At 34.9% G+C, this 18,013-nt stretch overlaps 1 protein-coding gene across 2 annotated transcripts; it reads left to right on the top strand.

The window, feature by feature from the left end:
- Positions 1–204: 204 nt before the first annotated feature.
- LOC138711092 (ATPase WRNIP1-like) lies at positions 205–17,019 on the top strand. Of its 2 annotated transcripts, none has more exons than XM_069842410.1 (9): positions 205–2,602; positions 4,654–4,857; positions 6,158–6,355; positions 9,658–9,896; positions 10,949–11,111; positions 11,719–11,902; positions 15,851–15,965; positions 16,562–16,692; positions 16,783–17,019. In XM_069842410.1, exons 1-9 carry the CDS (start codon positions 2,354–2,356, stop codon positions 16,887–16,889), a joined length of 1,590 nt encoding a protein of 529 aa, XP_069698511.1. In that variant the 5' UTR covers positions 205–2,353; the 3' UTR covers positions 16,890–17,019. The 2 variants fall into 2 exon arrangements, with proteins under 2 accessions (XP_069698511.1, XP_069698512.1); XM_069842411.1 differs by having other exon boundaries at positions 209–2,602; positions 4,657–4,857.
- The last annotated feature ends 994 nt before the right edge of the window (positions 17,020–18,013 follow it).

The following is an 18,013-nucleotide window of genomic DNA, read 5'->3' as shown; positions in this document are numbered from 1 at the left end:
AATGTCAACCACAAATTTAACCAAAGTGTGTACAGGATGAATCATAAGTAATGTCATTGATTTCAGGGGGTTATTCTTTGAGATATTTCAAACAAAAAAAAGTTTATACAATTTTTCTCGTTTTTTTAATTCCTTTTCGAGATATGTTTTTTTTTATGAAACAGTTCATAGCGTATTTTGAGACAGCCATTGATTTAATTCCCAATGCTCAGTCAGTGAATTTTAGTTTTGTCTTTCAGCTGTGCAGAAATTTGATCTTAGATCTATATTTATAACTTTGAATTTTTAGTGCAGTTGATCTATGAATGCTTCTTAAGGGCTATGGTTTAAAACCAAATTGTTCACAGTGAATATTTCCAGGAGTATTGAGAAAATGGCTTCTTCGAGTCTGTTTGAGGCGTTCGGAGATTCTACCAAGGAAGTTTCAGTAAACTGATTAGTCTGTATCTTTCGATGTTTACTGGATCTTAACCGGGATAGTTTATAGGGAATGTGTTGGCAAATTTCCACGTAGCTAGAAAATATTTGTATTTAACACAGACGATATTATATTTTAGTAAAATGAGTAATAGATTGTTTGGGTAGATGTCCGTGTCATGTGCCTTATAAGAACAAAGTCTTTGAATTCCTTTTTTCACATCTCTCGGATTTGACACGTGGTAAATAATTCTTTGATGGGCGATCATAAGAGTACAAGTCAAAAAACCTTATTTTACAGGAGAGCAAAAAAAACTGTTTAACATCGTACATGATTTTGAAGATACTGTTATGTGCATCAGAGAATGCGGCGTTCTACAGCAGGTTTTGACTTGTACTCTTTTTACCAGACATAGATATCGAGCTGATGATGACAAATCTGTACATATCTCAATTTCGCCAAAAATTGACTTGTACTCTTATGATCGCCCATCAAAGAATTATTGTCAGATGTGGGTTGTTAGAACAATCTACATTGAAGAACTGAACGGAAAATTCATATTCAATCAGTAAACGAGTTATTGCGAGAAGGATATTTGCCTAGAGTTGTAAAACTGCTGTAGACTACCATAGAATATCAAATGGCTTAGTAGAACACGGTAGTTTTCCTAGTAGCATTCGTAAAATACAAGGCAACCTGAGACACACTAAGGCTCTGCTAGTTGCATAAACAACAGGCGGTGTTAGGGCCTATCTATCAATGCTATTAAAAATTACAATATAATAGGCAGATTTTATAACATACAGCTTCGTGGTCTAGAAGTCAGCATACGTGATTACAAATCATGAGATCCAGGGTTCGATTCTCGCCCTGAGCATGCAAATTTGTCCTTAATGAGATTATTTAATACTTTCACTCGTAAAAATCTAGAAGCCAAGTAAGTAAAGGATTTCTGTAGGCAGGAGTAGCTCATTGTTCAAGTAAAAGTTCTCAGAATGCATCAAAAACCGTCAACAAGAAGTAAGCCAAATGCAAACATTCTGTATCGATTACCAAAATGCAGTAGCAATTGAATACTTAAGTTATTGCTTCAAAAATGTAACTAAATCAACTGCACTAAAAATTCAAAATTATAATAAAGTTAATTTGAACATTAAATCAAATTACATATTGTTGAGATTAAAAATGAAATAAACACTCAATCTAACAATGAAAATTTCATAATAGAATACTTTCGTTATACACCCAAAGCAGGATTTCAAACAATTTATATCTTTAACATTGGTATCTCATTTGTAATTCAATGAAATTTAAGATTAATTCATATAATTTAAGCTATAATATGTTTTTTTCTATATAAATTCTTAATATGCGATCACTCAGGTAACCTGAATCTGTAATATTGTTTGATTGTAAACAGTCATCATTCACGACAAAATCAAATGTTTAGAATAATGATTTTTACATTGCAAAAATTAATGGAAAAAAATGCTCTAAGAGAAGAAAAATGCAGGTGCCAGAACACTTAAAAATTAGAGGTGAATACGGGAGATCTCGGAAAATACGGGAGTGTTGGCAATCCTAATTTATGCGTTATATCCCTCTTCACTGTGATGCAAATATCATTTTTCTTTGTCCAACTTTTATGCAGTTATTAATATTGAAGTTTTATTGGTATCATAAAGGACAAAACAGCAGTTTTGCATCTAATCAAAACATAGCAATTCAAAACTCACAGATATGTTGAAGAAATGTGAGGAAATTCTTACCCATTTGGCTGAGGAAATTTTATTTTTGAGTTCGTGCTGGCAATACTGTTCGAGACTTCGAGAGTCGAGACATCGTTAGTTTCGATGGCGCGTTTTGGAGTAAGTAAGTAAATATTAGTATAAAACGAAGAAGTAAGAAGAAGAACGTGTTTGTACATGTTATAATATGGCTTCGTGTGAGGAAAATGTGAGCTGTCCAATTTGTGAAAAGAAATACCCAATGAAGGAAATAGAAAATCACGCAAATAAATGCATTTTTCTGAGTTCCGAAGATAAGTGTGCATCTTTCTCAAAGAGAGGTCATGAATACGAACAGATAAGTTCACCTTCGAAAAAGAGGAGGGAAAACAACCTTACATTTGAAAATGAACAAAATCAAAACGGCTATAACGATCAAGACACTACTTGTAATAAGGTAAAGAGGAATTTGTAAAAGATTCTTATGAAATAATATCTCTTTTCTTAATTTTTGTGCTTATCACTAATTTTTCTCATCAAACCCTTCTTTGTCACTGACAGTGGGGCTACTTGTCAGTAATCTAACTCATCAAACTCTATCTAACCTTGTCATTGACAGTGGCGCGATTTGTCACTAATTTAACTCATTAAACTCTTCCTGACTGACAGTGGGGCTACTTGTCACTAATCTGGATTATCAAACCCATCCTAACCTTGTCACTGAGGCTACTTGTCACTAATCTAACTCATGAAAGAAACTCTTCCTAACCTTGTCACTGTGAGTGGTGCTGCTTGTCGCTAATCTAGCTGTTCAAATACTCATCACTAAACTATCTAACGATGAAGACACTACTCGCAATAAGGTAAAGAAGAATTTGTACAGGATTTTTATGAAATACCTGAATCTCAATGCCATTAGATGAGCTTTAGTAAGGAATTTGAAAGAAGTTTGAAGAAAATTATTAGGCCTAAATTGTGACTCGATTGCTCCTTTTGTAGGGAAACTTATTGAAAAGTGGAACAAGAATATTAGGCGTGACATTTTCTTTTGTCATTTTTGCGGGAAGCACTTTTGTCACTAATCTATCTCCTCATCAAATCCTTTCTAACTTTGTCACAGAATGATGCTATTTGTCACTAATCTATCTCCTCTTCAAACCCTACCTAAGCTTATCACTGACAGTAGGACTACTTGTCACCTGTCGTCAAACTTTGCCTGTAGGACCATTGTTTCCTTCTGTTCGAACTTATGTGTGTATGCCTGTCTCACTAAATATACTAGTCTGTTTGCTTACTGAAAATTAAAGGCGTTGATTATAATTGAGGGTTTTCACACACCAGTTCCAGTGTATTCTTGTTTGTAGAGTTTTTTTTTCTCTATTCCAGCTTGTGTAGGTATGTTGTTAATTTGAAAAGAGAAGAAATGTTTACAATCGTTGAAACTGATTGACAAAGACTAAACTGTTCCAATAGTTTCTGTCTGTTCATATGATATTTTCATAGTGATGTGTAGGCATGTCCCTAGTAAATACTAACTGTATAAATTTTCATGTAAAGAATTGGTAGGAGAGAAGAGAGCTAATGGCGTAGATAAAGATGACAGTTATGAGGCTTGGCCCCGTGTTAATCATCTTTCTTTTGCATGTGTTTTCTGGACAGTAGCTTTCATATAAAGTCTGTAAATAATTGATAGACTATCCAGGTACTTATGTTGATATTGCTTTAAGTAACAGGGAACATTTTTTTTCTTTGTTCCAGAGCACAAATTGAAGGAATAAATTATCTTGAGTACATTGAAATAAGTTGCCTCGGAACGAAGACTTAAAAAAATCTTCATTTTTTTATTATTTGGTCCAGGGCACATACATTCTTTGTTGAGAATCAGTAGACAATTTGAGGCGCAAATTAAAGATATAACTTATCTTCATTGCATTTAAATACATTATCCTGGACCAAAGTATGGAATTCGGCAAAATTTTCTGAATACTTAAAGCAAAACCGACATCTTAGGTACCGGTAGCTACATGGACATTGGATACGTCTCTTAAGGCTATATATAGTTGTGTTCCAATCATCTAACAGTTTTTCATTATAAGGGCAGAGCTTTTATAACAGTGTGGTACCAAGAAATTTTGGTGCACATTTTCTGGAAATTGACTATTCCAAATCAATATGCACGTCTTGTTCATGACCAGTTGCCTCAAGAATAGATTGTGTCAACGTAGATCTAGCTGAAATAGAATACGTAATTCTTACATTAACATACATCCTATTATGGTAGCTTGTAAAAATGTACCCACCACAACAAATACGGTAAACTTGGCCTAAGCATTGACATAAGCTCTAATCTAATGTAATGTGGGATGCAATTTTGTAAAAGTCAGCATGCAGTCAGATTTAGAATATAAGATACAGACTGTGGAACAGAACTACTTGGCTGTGAAAAGAAGGAGAAGTAACTGAAGATCCGTTCCTTGAATATTAGTAATATTTTTTTTTTTTCTTTAGCAGAGAAGGGACCAACCAAGTGCTTCGAGTTCCCGACTTGATATCTCTAGTTCTGTTCCATTGGCGGAACAGATGAGACCCTCAGATCTGGCCTGTTACTTCGGGCAAGAACATGTCCTGGGCCAGAACAAGGTTTTGCGGTCTCTGTTGGAAAAGAAGGATATCCCAAGTATGGTGTTATGGGGACCACCAGGTTGTGGAAAAGTGAGTACCGTATTTGCTCGCGTAATTTGCGCACTTTTTAATTAACTTTGCCCACTGAAAAATTGGGGTGAGTAAAATATGCGGATTTTTCAAATAAGAGGTCCTGTTCTGAGTTTATCTCAATTAGTATATGTATAGGTAAGTACTTACGGTAGGGCTAATTTTCTATACCAGTAACTTGTCTCTACCAAGGACAAGCATTGTTAAAGTAGCGGGACTTTGGGGTTTCTTTCTGAAGCAGGTACTTCAGTTGCTGGTGAATGACCTACGATGGACTGTAGGGAAGGAAAATCCCTACTACACTGAAAATAATATGTACGTAAAATGTGTGCGCAAAATACACGGAGCAAAAATAAAGTTCAAAATAATCCCTTAAAAATTAGGGTGCGCAAAATACGCGGGGGACGCAAATTACGCGAGCAAATACGGTATATCGACATCCTCTTTAAGATATGATATATGGCCACCTTCAAGGTTGTCTGAAATTCAAACTGCTTATTGGAGAAAGTAAGTCATGAATGTACATTATAAACAGTTGCAGAAATTATTGGTATGTTTTGCTTCCTACTTGGAACATAAACTTTTTTTTACATATTTATTAGATAGACATAGATTTAATGTTTACGTGAATATCTTGAATCTTAAGAAAGAACATGCCAGAGTCAACTGTCTTTTTGGCATCCTAGTAGCTTTAGCTGACACTAGTTCACTAGTTACATGAAAGATCACTTGCCAGATTGTAGTCTGTGACATGGCAAGAACCTTATCTGTAAGAGCTGATGATCTGCTTGCCAGACTAGTGCCAAAGACAGCAGAAGTACTGATCTCTTAGGTTTGATTCTGTGTGGTATAGTTTACATGTGACAAAATGAACAGGAGTTTTTGTAGCCGTCCATTGCAAAGGCAAGCACAAATTCAGTTATTATTTCATGAAACATGTAAAAAAAATACCTTGGATGTAATAATATAGAGTTTGCTTAATATTAAAACACTTGTCTTGCAAAGACTTTAGTAAAAACTACTGTGTGACAAGGAAAAAGGTCACTGGCAAACAGAAAGCTATGTTTTTGTCCACCACAAATTGCAGCTGGATCCATTGGGATTCGAATCCAGGTTACCAGTTTGGGAAGCCAATGCTTTAGTGCTAATGGTGCTCCTTAGGGCAGAATATTAAATGTAGCAAATTCATCGGCCAATTATGAAACAGACGATACATGTATAGGTTAATAGATTTTAATGTGTTGTGTGTTGAACGAACATTTTTCTTTTATGAGAAATAATTCATATTCATTTTTTGTAGACGACTTTGGCCCACATCATAGCAAATCAGTGTAAACATGGCAACCAAGGAGCTCGTTTTGTTAAAATGTCTGCCACAATGTCGGGTATTAATGATGTAAAAGAAGCTGTGAAAATTGCAAAGAATGAGCTTAATTCATTCAAGAGACGTACTATTCTTTTCATGGATGAAATTCATCGGTTCAACAAGTTACAACAGGTAGGTTCAAAGAAGAACAGCAAGTTCTTCAAGATTATAAGCCCAGTGTGCTAGCACTAAGCCTCTATGGGCAGGGCCGCCGACAGGATTTATGGGTCCCTATGCAATATTGTACTCGGGCCCCGTTGAAAATAAGTTAAAAAATGACAAGTTGCCAATTATTCTGATCATAACAATAATTATTTGCAAAATAAATAAAGGATAACCCCATATACAGATACGAATCTAAAAATATACACTTTTGTTACAACGAAAACATTTAGCAAAACTTCACATTAGCACAATATAGTATATTCATCACGCTTCTTTTTCAGTAGGCCCTACTTAGTACGTTTCGTTACGAAACTTTCGTCTTTTCGTTGTCGTTTGTTTCGTTTTGTTTTCAGAAAACATTATTCTTAAACAGCTGTATTTCTGACTTGTAGGCCAACATCAACAAGCAACTCACCTTGACTTCATTGATGCAAAATCATCAATTATATCATCAAAATTGAAAGACCTAGCAAGATCACTCTCCAGACTAAGGAGGCCAAGGTTACTCTTTCTTGACACATTGTTACTCTGAATACATTTTTATTTCCTTCATTTTGTTTGACGTTGGTGTGAAATTGACCGTTGCTAGTGAAGGTGCAGAAAATAAACCAATCTCAAGCCCATCAGGTTGTCAAAAATGAAGACAGTTCATGCTTAGAAGTGAATACTGATGGTTGTGGCTGTCTAGAAAAAATTCTGATAACAATAGTATTGAATCAGAACAAGCAAACAATAGTAAAAATGATGTGTTGATATGTGCAAGTGAAACAAATGTACAGACACCAGTTCCTAACTCTGATTCATGGCAAGCAACATGCGACCTTGGAAATTTAAAAAGTGGCAGACAAATTGTGTCATTGAATGTGTTTTTCGAAAAACTACCCCCAACCTGCCTAATAACCTTCTAAGTGACAGAACAAGAGCCTTTCCAGTATTATTTTAAAAACTCAAGAATGGAAAATGTGTTCCCAGAGACTGGCTAGTGTGGAGTGAAACAAATCAGTCACTGTACTATTTTCTCTGATTTCTTTCACTCCACACTAGCCAGAGTCTGGGAACACATTCTCCATTCTTGAGTTTCGAAAATACTGTAATACTGTTTTTGGAAAGGCTGTTGTTTTCGAACAACACATTCAATGACACAATTTGTCTGCTACTTTTTAGTTTTCCAAGGTCGCTCAATTTCACACCAACGTCAAAGTTCTACTCCCTTTCTTAATATCTTCCAATATTTCTGTCTCTCCCTGCGCTTCTCAGCTCCCGACTTGTACTTGTCCATTGTCCACTGGTAACACTAATGAACAGAATTTACCGGAAAAATAACGAAAAGACGAAAGTTTCGTCACGAAACATACTATGTAGGCCCTACTGAAAAGGAAACGTAATCCTCCGGCTTGGATTTTGGAGAGTCCACTAGCATATTCCAGTGAGCCGGCAGGGGTTGGTAATTAAGAGGACAAGCCAATTGAACGTGTTCGGTACGACAGGAATATATTTCAGGCAAATCCCGGAGGCCTTAAGTGTCGTGTCAATTATTGTTAGCTTGGGAAACCGATATATAATAATAATAATAATAATAATGATTTATTTTAGCTGGCAGAGTTAAGGCCGTAAGGCCTTCTCTTCCACTCAACCAGCAAAAAGTGTATATACATATGCATGAACTTACAAAGAATCCAACAATTTGATTTAGATGAGAGTTACATGTATACAAAAGTTATTTACAAATTAAACAACAAAATACTTTGAACTATTAATTAAACACTGAAATAAACTGTGTAGCAGAATTAAACTAAAATACATAGAATGTTAATATATTTCAAACAATATTAGGTAATAGAAAGAGATTATTACGAGACAATTAAAATACAGCACAATCAGGATGATGTCTAAAGAAAAAAGTAACAATGTAGTCAGTGATAGTTTAAATCAGTATGATTGGAGTGAAAAGCTAATAAGGTTATCTTTTAAGCTGTTCTTAAAGGTGTTTATTGTCTTGCAGCCCCTAATACTTTGTGACAAGGAATTCCATTGACGCGAGGTGGATATTGTAAAAGATGATGAATAACAAGATGTTCTATGAAGAGGTATACTTAGCGTGCCACAGATAAGTGATCTGGTATTTACGTCGTGGTTAGAGTATAGATAAGAGAAACGAGACGAAAGGTAATTTGGTGTTGAAGTGTGCAGAATTCGAAAGAGTAAAGACAAAGAGTGTAAAGTTCTACGTTCTTTAAGTCGGAGCCACGAGAGACTTGCGAAGGATGGTGATATGTGATCATACCGTCGGATGTTGCACACGTATCTGACGCACATATTCTGAGCTCGCTGTAACTTGACTGACAATTCAGAACTTAGGTCACTTAACAAAACGTCACAATAATCGAAGTGCGGCGTTACTAGGGTTTGCACTAGGGTAAGTTTTAGTTGCTGGGGCAAGAAGTTTCTCAAGCGACTCAAACAGTGAATGGAGGAACAGATTTTTTTTATCGTTTCTTTAACTTGAAAATTCCAACTTAGATTATTATCAAAAAAGAAGCCAAGATTTTTTACGACAGATGAATAAGGGATTAGCGTGTTGTTAAGGGTAACAACTGAAAGATTACTGTTATTAAGGGAGTTAACTAAACGCTTATGTCCAATAATTATGGCTTGAGTCTTCCTTGGATTAAGTGCGAGTCCGAAATTGGCCGCCCAAGTGGAGACAGTGGCTAGGTCACAATTTAACTTGTCAATCGATTCATTGATCGTATTGGGTCTGGAATGTATGTAAAGTTGTAGGTCGTCGGCATAGAGGTGATATCGGCAATACTGTAAGTTCTTTGATACGTCATTAATGTAGATAGAGAAAAGTAGTGGTCCTAATACAGAGCCCTGCGGCACTCCCGCCTTTGTGCATCTCCATTGGATATTCTATTATATAAAAGTTAAACATTTACATGCTGAAGTGGTAATGTGTATTAATTCTACTGTTGTTGGTTAACATGTCAGATTTATGTAACACATGTTCTTAAAAAATTTTATAGTACCGGTATGTATCTGTGAATAATTATTCGTGTTAATTAAAAGTAATCAGACTCACGTAATCTGACGGGCCCTTACTGATCACGGGCCCATATGCACTTTCCCCCTTTGCCCCCCCTTCTCGGCAGCCCTGTCTATGGCAGTTCTCCTTCTGTTAATAGTTGTAGGCCTCCATGGTTTCTCTAAGATATTTATAAAAGCATGAAATGAGTCTCATGAATTTTTGGTAAATGTTTTGTCCACAGGACATTTTCCTGCCTCATGTGGAGAACGGAACTATTATACTGATAGGCGCCACAACCGAAAACCCATCGTTTAGCCTCAATTCAGCCCTGTTGAGTCGCTGCAGAGTGATTGTTCTGGAGAAACTTGACTCACAACACATAACTGCAATTTTAAAGAGGGCGTTGGAAGCTATTGGTGCTGAAATAGTACGTAAAGCAGAGAAAATAAATTTAGTTGATCCAGCCAACAAAATAGCACGGTAATTATAATTATAATTTATACATTAATATACAGTAAAACCTCGATTTATGTTGCTTGATTTTATGCTTTCCTTGTTTCTGCGTCTGATTGTAAAAGTCCCAGCTGTGGATTCCATTGTCATAGATTAAGAACATGTAAAATAATCTTATCCCTAACAGAGGGCTCCAGTCAAAATTTGGTGCCCATATCTCGCCCATATTAATTTCGATGTTGAATAACCTCTTCAGTTGAAAGCTTCATGAAATAAATACTACTACCGTTACTTTAAAACTATTTTTTAAGATAAATGACTGTATTTAAAAAAAGTCCCATTATACACTTATATTTTCTGGTGCTAATTACATTTATTTTGAAAATATCTACAGCAATACCTTACTTACTTACTTACTGGCTTTTAAGGAACCCGGAGGTTCATTGCCGCCCTCACATAAGCCCGCCATCGGTCCCTATCCTGAGCAAGATTAATCCAGTCTCTACCATCATATCCCACCTCCCTCAAATCCATTTTAATATCATCTTCCATCTACGTCTCGACCTCCCCAAAGGTCTTTTTCCCTCCGTCCTCCCAACTAACACTCTATATGCATTTCCATACGTGCTACATGTCCTGCCCATCTCAAACGTCTGGATTTAATGTTCCTAATTATGTCAGGTGAAGTATACAATGCGTGCAGTTCTGTGTTGTGTAACTTTCTCCATTCTCCTGTAACTTCATCCCTCTTAGCCCCAAATATTTTTCTAAGAACCTTATTCTCAAACACCCTTAACCTCTGTTCCTCTCTCAAAGTGAGAATCCAAGTTTCACAACCATACGGAACAACCAGTAATATAACTGTTTTATAAATTCTAACTTTTAGATTTTTTGACAGAAGACTAGATGACAAAAGCTTCTCAACCGAATAATAACAGGCATTTCCCATATTTACCTTACCTTACCTTCTTAAAAATTTTACCGCACACTGCCAGGTGGGCGTGCTTCTCATACTGAGATGTGATTAGTAATCTTATTAGAAACATTACAACATTTTGAAGGTATATGCATTGTTGCAGGTTTCTTATAGATGAAGCTACAGTGACATGGCTGGCTGAAATGTGCGATGGAGATGCGCGGGTGGCCTTGAATAGCTTGCAGCTGGCCCTGCAGGCTCGAAGTGAGGACTGCGACTCTCGAGTTACACTTATCACTCTCGATGATATCAAGGACGGCGTCAAGGTCTCTTCTTTTCATTTCTTCCTTTAAGACGAGCTAAAAATGTTCTTACAGAGTTCTGGCCTATTACCGTATTTACTCACGTAATAGATGCCATTGCATAATGTATGCACCCCATTTTTTTTAAATAATACAGTATGTAGGGAAAAAAAAAATTCCCGCATTATATATACATACATTTTCAGTTACTACCTGTGGTAATATACATTAGTAATGTTGGATGCAATTCTCATGTTTAAATTTTTTGCTTTATTTGTATTCAGTTTTAGGTTGTACTGTGCTACATTTTTATTAATTTCGTATGTTACGCACTTTACATTACTACTGCTCATAAGTGTTCGATATATTGATGCTCTTGATGTCTTACAATGAAATATTTTCAATATTACTCGAATGTCCAATATCGAAACCAGCTGTGATTATTATTTTTAAAGTCGGTAGTTATGATTTTTTCCCTAAGACTATTGCATGATTTGAGTATAAAACTTGTAAAGTATTGGAAAGTTTTAAAAAGTTTAGTGAAGCGTTGAATTTGACGAAAATTTGATAGTGCAGTTTAAGAGCATGACACATTTTAATATGCAGTCTCTTTGTTTCATGATATGTTCAGCGTTCACATTTGCTGTATGATAGAAAAGGGGAAGAACATTACAATATTATTTCAGCAGTACATAAATCAATACGAGCGTCAGATGACAATGCAGCTTTGTATTGGGTGACGCGTATGTTACAAGGAGGAGAAGATCCTCTTTTTGTGGCACGGAGGCTTGTAAGAGCTGCGAGTGAAGATATAGGTAAGTTTTATGTAGAATTTTTTTATATTTCGTATTCCATGGTTGACAAAAACTATGCAAACAGGTTTTTGCAGAATGTTCGTGTTCTCATTACCATCATTCCATCATCTTACCATTATCATCATCATCATATTATAATCTAGATGCCAAGAGATAATAATACGATGTGCGCCAAAACAAACAACACTGAAATTATTGCTCATCTGCTGTCCATGTTTCCCTAGCAACACGTATTTATTTATTTTATACTAGCCGTACCCGTGCGCTCCGCTGCACCCGTTAGAAATAAATATAAAGTAATTACATAATTAAAATAGGACATTTGATCCAGGGAACATTCGTGTTTGATAGAAGGATAAATCGTTTAATCATCATCATCATCAGCATCATGGATTAAGCCTTATAAGGCTCGTTCCGGTCTCATTTTTTTTAACACTGTTGAGCCCATCTTGTTTTCGGTCTACCAACATATCTTCTACCTATTGGGTTATAGTTCATCATCAGTTTTGGTATGCGGTCTACTTCCATTCTTTGTATATGTTGTTTCCAATCGTTTCTATATTGTTTTATTCTGTCTATTAATTTAAAAATGCTTAGTTCCCTCCTTATATCATCACTTCTTTACCTATCCAATAAGGTGTAACCTGCTACAGATCTTAGAAATTTCATCTCTGCTGCTTCTATTCTTCTTTCTTCTTTTTTAGTCAGGATCCAAAATTCAGACCCATAAAGCAATATTGGCACTGCCATTACCTTATAAAATTAAATTTTTGTTTCTTTCCTAGTACTTTTTAGGGATCTATTAATGACACCGCATACATAGCTGAATTTATTAATCTTGTTTTGAATATCTTCATTCTTCATATAAGAAATGTTGCACCCAAGATAATTGAAACAATTTATCTGTTCAATAATTTTTCCTTCCAAGACAATTTTGGTTCTTAATGTATCTGCTCCTCTAAATGCTAAAACTTTTGTTTTATTAATTGAAATGTTTAAGCTAAAACTTTTACTTATATTATTTAATTGGAATAGAGCCCTCTGTGCCCCATTTTCAGAACTGGATATTAAAACTTGGTCGTCCGCAAAGAGCAATGTATCTACGAATATATTTTTTTTTAATTTTAAAATGTTCATTTAAATCCATCTGCCAATCCATTACGATTTTGTCAATATAAATATTAAAAAGTGACGGTGAAAGTGGACAGCCTTGTCTTACTCCTTTATTTATTGTTGCTGCTATATTCTTTCTTTTCATTGATGTTCCAATTACAATTTTATTTTGAACGTATAAACTTTTAATTGCTGATATTAAATGTTGTGGAATACCTTTCTCTTTCATTATGATCCATAGTTTGTTTCTGCAAAAATCGTTTAATATGTTACTTAATTTAAATTGTGTTTAAATAATTAAAATGCGATCATTTCGGTCCAGAGAGCACTCATTTGGTGCAATGACAATTCCTTTAACATGTTTCTTAATTGTTATTACATGCAACCATAGTTTAATGAACATTGACATCATTTAGATTTAATGTCTATACTTTATTTTACTTACTATATGTTTCCATTGAATTATGGTAGTAACTTAATTTTAACCCTTCTTTTCTACGTATTCAGTAAATGGCGTTTGGTCCACTATGGTTCTGAACCCTTCAAATAACTTAAATTATATTATATTATATCATATCAGAAGTTGCTGTAATAACATTATAGCATTATGTCCATCTAGACAAAACTACACTTTCCAATGGTGAAATAATAATTATTTATACAAATCGGTTAATTTAGCTTCCGATATTACTTCATACAAACACAGAAACATTCTCTGTAGGCTATCTTTCATAGCTTTCGATTGTTGCTGTCCAAGGCCCCTTATAGACGAAGTCATTTGTTTTTTATTTCATTATACGGCCTTAGATGGAAGTTATTTTAATTTTAAAACTCATTTATCTCATTAAATATCAGTCCTTTCAAACTTTTTCAAGGAATAAAACTTATCGCAAATTATTTTTAAAGAAACTTTTGTTATGTAACATTTTTCACAAAAATCAATAATAAGCGAGATATTTCGATTTATTTAATTCAGGCCCCCTTATAACACCCCTTTTAAATAATGTATTTTGAATGCCATATAGCCTAAAATCGTAGTTACAACGAACTTAATTTATATTCCAATTTTCATCAAAATCCGTTCAGCCATTATCGTGTGAAAAGGTAACAAACATACAGACAGACAGACAGACAGACAGACATACAAACAAAATTTTCAAAAAAGCGATTTTCGGTTTCAGGGTGGTTAATTATATATGTTAGGACCAATTATTTTTGGAAAATCGAAAATTACCAGAAAAATTTCGGCTACAGATTTATTAGTAGTGTAGATGATAGTGTGACATATTGTGTATTCAGTGTTGGGGTTAGTGCTGCAATTATGGTTCTCACAACAGAGGAGAAGGTGTTTATTGTCGAGCATTATTTCCAGTCATACAGAGTGGGGCATCAGAATGGACCGAAAAGAGCAGTACCAGGAGCAATTTAACAATGCAGCACCAAATAACACAACAGTGTTAGCTGTCATCTAGAAGTTCCGTTGTACGGAATCAGTCTTATGTCCTCTTGCATGTTGTAATGACTTATCTTGATTTTCAGAGTATGTTTGTAATTTCAGTATTCCGTATGACCAGAAATAATGCTCCACAATAAACACCTTCTCCTCTGTTGCGAAAACCTTAATTGCAGCACTAATCCCAACACTGAATACACAATATATTGTCAAACTATCATATAAAATAAATAAATATTTGGTTGCTAGGGAAACATGGACAGCAGATGAGCGATATTTTTAGTACAGTTTGTTTTGGCACATACTGTACTTGAATCAAGATTATCTCTTTCAAAAATTCCTACCATTAGACAAAATTTGTAACTTAAAGTTACTCCATCTTCACGAAAAAGGACACCTATTATTTTTTAAAGTGAACTGATGCCGGTTTGAGTGGAAAGTAATAAATTGTGTTTTCTTTTTTGTTGTAATAAAAATTGCTCAGAAAAATTTTAATGAAAAGTAAAAAATAATAAAACGCATAAAATAAGTAATAATTAGGTGTCCTATTTTGCAGTGAATAAAAATATTAAAGTTCGGTATAAAAATTTATTTAAATTTGGTGTTATTTCGCATTTAAAAAATAGAAACTTTTTGACTCTTTATAGTGCAAAATTCATCACTGTGCATTCCTACAAAAACTAAGAGTCTGTAACATCAAGGGAATCTTAAGTTCTTTGTACATTAAGTTTTAACAATACTTACAATATTCTGTTGGCACTTAAATGCTGTATAGAGAAATAATTTATGTAACAGTCACTCATCCCGTATTTGGAAAAGTATATACTAATATGCACCACAAAAAATTCAGATTATTTCTGCTTTATATTTAAAAATAAAGTCACTCGAAATATGGTTTAACTGTTAGACTCAAAATTCTGCATCAAAAGAGGTTTTGAATATTATATTCAAAATTTCTTACATAAACATCAATCTTTGGACACCTTAAATTAAAATTTTGTAAAAAAAAAAATAAAGAAATAAAATGTTTTCCTTAAAATACTAATTTTAAAATTTTCGCGTTATTTTGTTAGTTTGAACTTAACTATATTGTATAAAATTTTTGCTTTTGTCAGCTGAAAAAGTGCATTTCGTGAATCCCTGTTTTTTGAGAACTGGTATCTCTAGTAATAATTTAAAGTGAAGATTAAGTATTGAAGCAATTACATGAGTTCTTAGGTTTTCACGGTGACTGTGATTGAAATTAGGCTTTTGGGTAATCCACTGGGTTCTGGAACTTGGCTTGAAATGTGAAGTTCCAGGACACGGCGGATTACCCAGAAGCCTAATTCCAATATTGAAGCAATTACTTCTATTTAATTTACTTTTGTAATGTTCAACAGGGTTAGCAGACCCTATGGCACTTACATTAGCAGTATCAGCAATGCAGGGTTGCCAACTTATTGGAATGCCAGAATGTGATGTTCTTCTGGCTCAGTGTGCTGTGTATTTGGCAAGGTGAGGAAGTTTTGCATCTTGCAGTGTTAAAGTGTTTGTTGTGCTTTTGTCAGAGAAGTGTGATACATTTTAAAGATGCATGTAGATCTACCTTTTCACTGTATGAGATAGCTAATAAATTCCCTGATTTAAGTAATATTGTAACAACTGATTGTTCTTGATTGTTTGCTTCCAATTCCTATTTGTTCCCAAATGCACAAGCATCCGATAATACCCTGTAGTTGACAAAAAGGTGGAGAGGAGTTAATTTATTTGTCCTCTTGTATAAATGACATGAGTTCTTGCTCTGAAGAAATATATTCAAAATTATACCAAAACTTAACTCATTAAGAACTGTGTTTAACAATAAACAGAGCTGTAATAGTACTATGCAACAAGCCTATAATGGTAGTAAGACACGACAAGTTTCATTTTCATACGAGCTTCTTAATTACCATTGTGTGTTTTTTTTTTTCTCCTAGACCTTGATTTAATATAAACTGTGTTGTGTCAGTTAATGAGATTGTCTTATAATGATAAAGTATTTTTAAGTTTTGTGTAATTGTCTTATAATGACAAAGTATTTTAAGTTTTGTGTAATTAATTTGTTTGTGCAGAGCCCCCAAATCTCGTGAGATGGACGAATCACTTGCTCGAGCAAAACAGTGTATAGAAAATCACAAAGGACCACTTCCTGGTGTGCCATTGCATCTGCGGAATGCTCCCACAAAACTCATGAAAAATCTGGGTAAATATAAGTAACATTTGTATGGCACTGCAGTTCTTCATTCTCTGGTTTGTTATTAAATTACTGTATTTTATGTAATCATTGTTCCAGGATACGGAAGAGGCTACAACATGGCTCACAAAGATGTGTCTAACCTCACTTACATGCCTGAAGGCCTGGAAAATGTGGATTTCTTCAATCCTTCAGTATCAGATTAACTGCAACGCAAGAGCATTTTTTACAAGACTTAATTGTGAGAAGTGTGTGTATAACACTGTATATATGCTGTATATAAATATAAAAACTATGAACAAAACAAAATAAACATGGTTATTGTAAATTACCGTATCCCAGTTTTTCTATTGTATAATTAAATACCGTAGCACAATAGTATTTGTCAATTGGAGGAGGGGGGAATTATATCATGGTCTTCAAATGATTCGTATATTTCAGACATGCTCTTCATTCATATATTTTGAATAAGTAGATCGTGCCTTTCAGTGTTGCTGGTTCAGCTACTTCAACACTAATGCACCAATTTGCTTCACTCTCTCTCATAATACAGTGGAATCCCACTAGTCCGAACTAATTGGGACCAGGCCTGTTTGGATTACCGAAATTTTGGGTGAAGCAGGGAAACCACAACTTATCCCATCCTCACCCTTCACTGTCCACTGCTTTTTTCAGTTTCGAGATCTAATAAAATTCATTCACTAGTGGTAAAATAAGTTGTTGTATATTATACATTTTAAGTTTCTAAATACTGCAGCATGAAATGTATTGAGTTTCAGTTCAAATACTCTCTTCCCCCTCCCTTCCTCTTCTCTCTTCCCTCCCCTGCGCTCGAATTAGCGGGATTCTACTGTAAGACATTACTACTTATGTCTAGTTAGTTTTAGGTGGGAAAAGGTTCCAGGCATTTTGATACCAGTACAGTAGAAATTTGCAACATTCTCATCCAAGAGATCTGAAAATTGTGTTGTTATAAACTAGTGTTTCATAACACGATATCTGTTCTGTTTGGATGATCGGTCACATCTGTGGAAGCATGTGGATGTGAGGCCAGCAGCCAATTGGTCGTCCCTAGCTCTTATTGGGCTGTTGCGCCCCGGATTTTTTTTTGGGGGGGGGGAGAGAAAAGCAGTGGGAAGGAAGGAAAGACAGACGAGGTTATGAAAGAGTGAAGAGAGGAAAAGGAAAGACTGGTGGGAAAGAGATCGGAAGAGGAAAAAAAAGGGAAGGGAGTAAATGTCGATAGACTCACCCTAATCAAGAGGGCTTAGCCCTCTTGACAAATCGAACATTCGAAAGATAAGCGCGCCACAAATTACTACCAACAGTG

This window comes from Periplaneta americana, chromosome 12 (assembly GCF_040183065.1).
Source record: "Periplaneta americana isolate PAMFEO1 chromosome 12, P.americana_PAMFEO1_priV1, whole genome shotgun sequence".
NCBI lineage: Eukaryota > Metazoa > Arthropoda > Insecta > Blattodea > Blattidae > Periplaneta > Periplaneta americana.
Note: the sequence above shows the minus strand (reverse complement) of the source record. Positions and strands in the feature narration are given on the sequence as shown.

Excerpts from the sequence above, each read along its gene's own strand:
- LOC138711092 (XM_069842410.1), top strand. The coding sequence starts at position 2,354 with ATGGCTTCGTGTGAGGAAAATGTGAGCTGTCCAATTTGTGAAAAGAAA. Across the intron at positions 11,112-11,718 it reads ATATCAAGGACGGCGTCAAG|CGTTCACATTTGCTGTATGA; the intron begins GTCTCTTCTTTT and ends TGATATGTTCAG. Across the intron at positions 16,693-16,782 it reads AAAACTCATGAAAAATCTGG|GATACGGAAGAGGCTACAAC; the intron begins GTAAATATAAGT and ends TCATTGTTCCAG.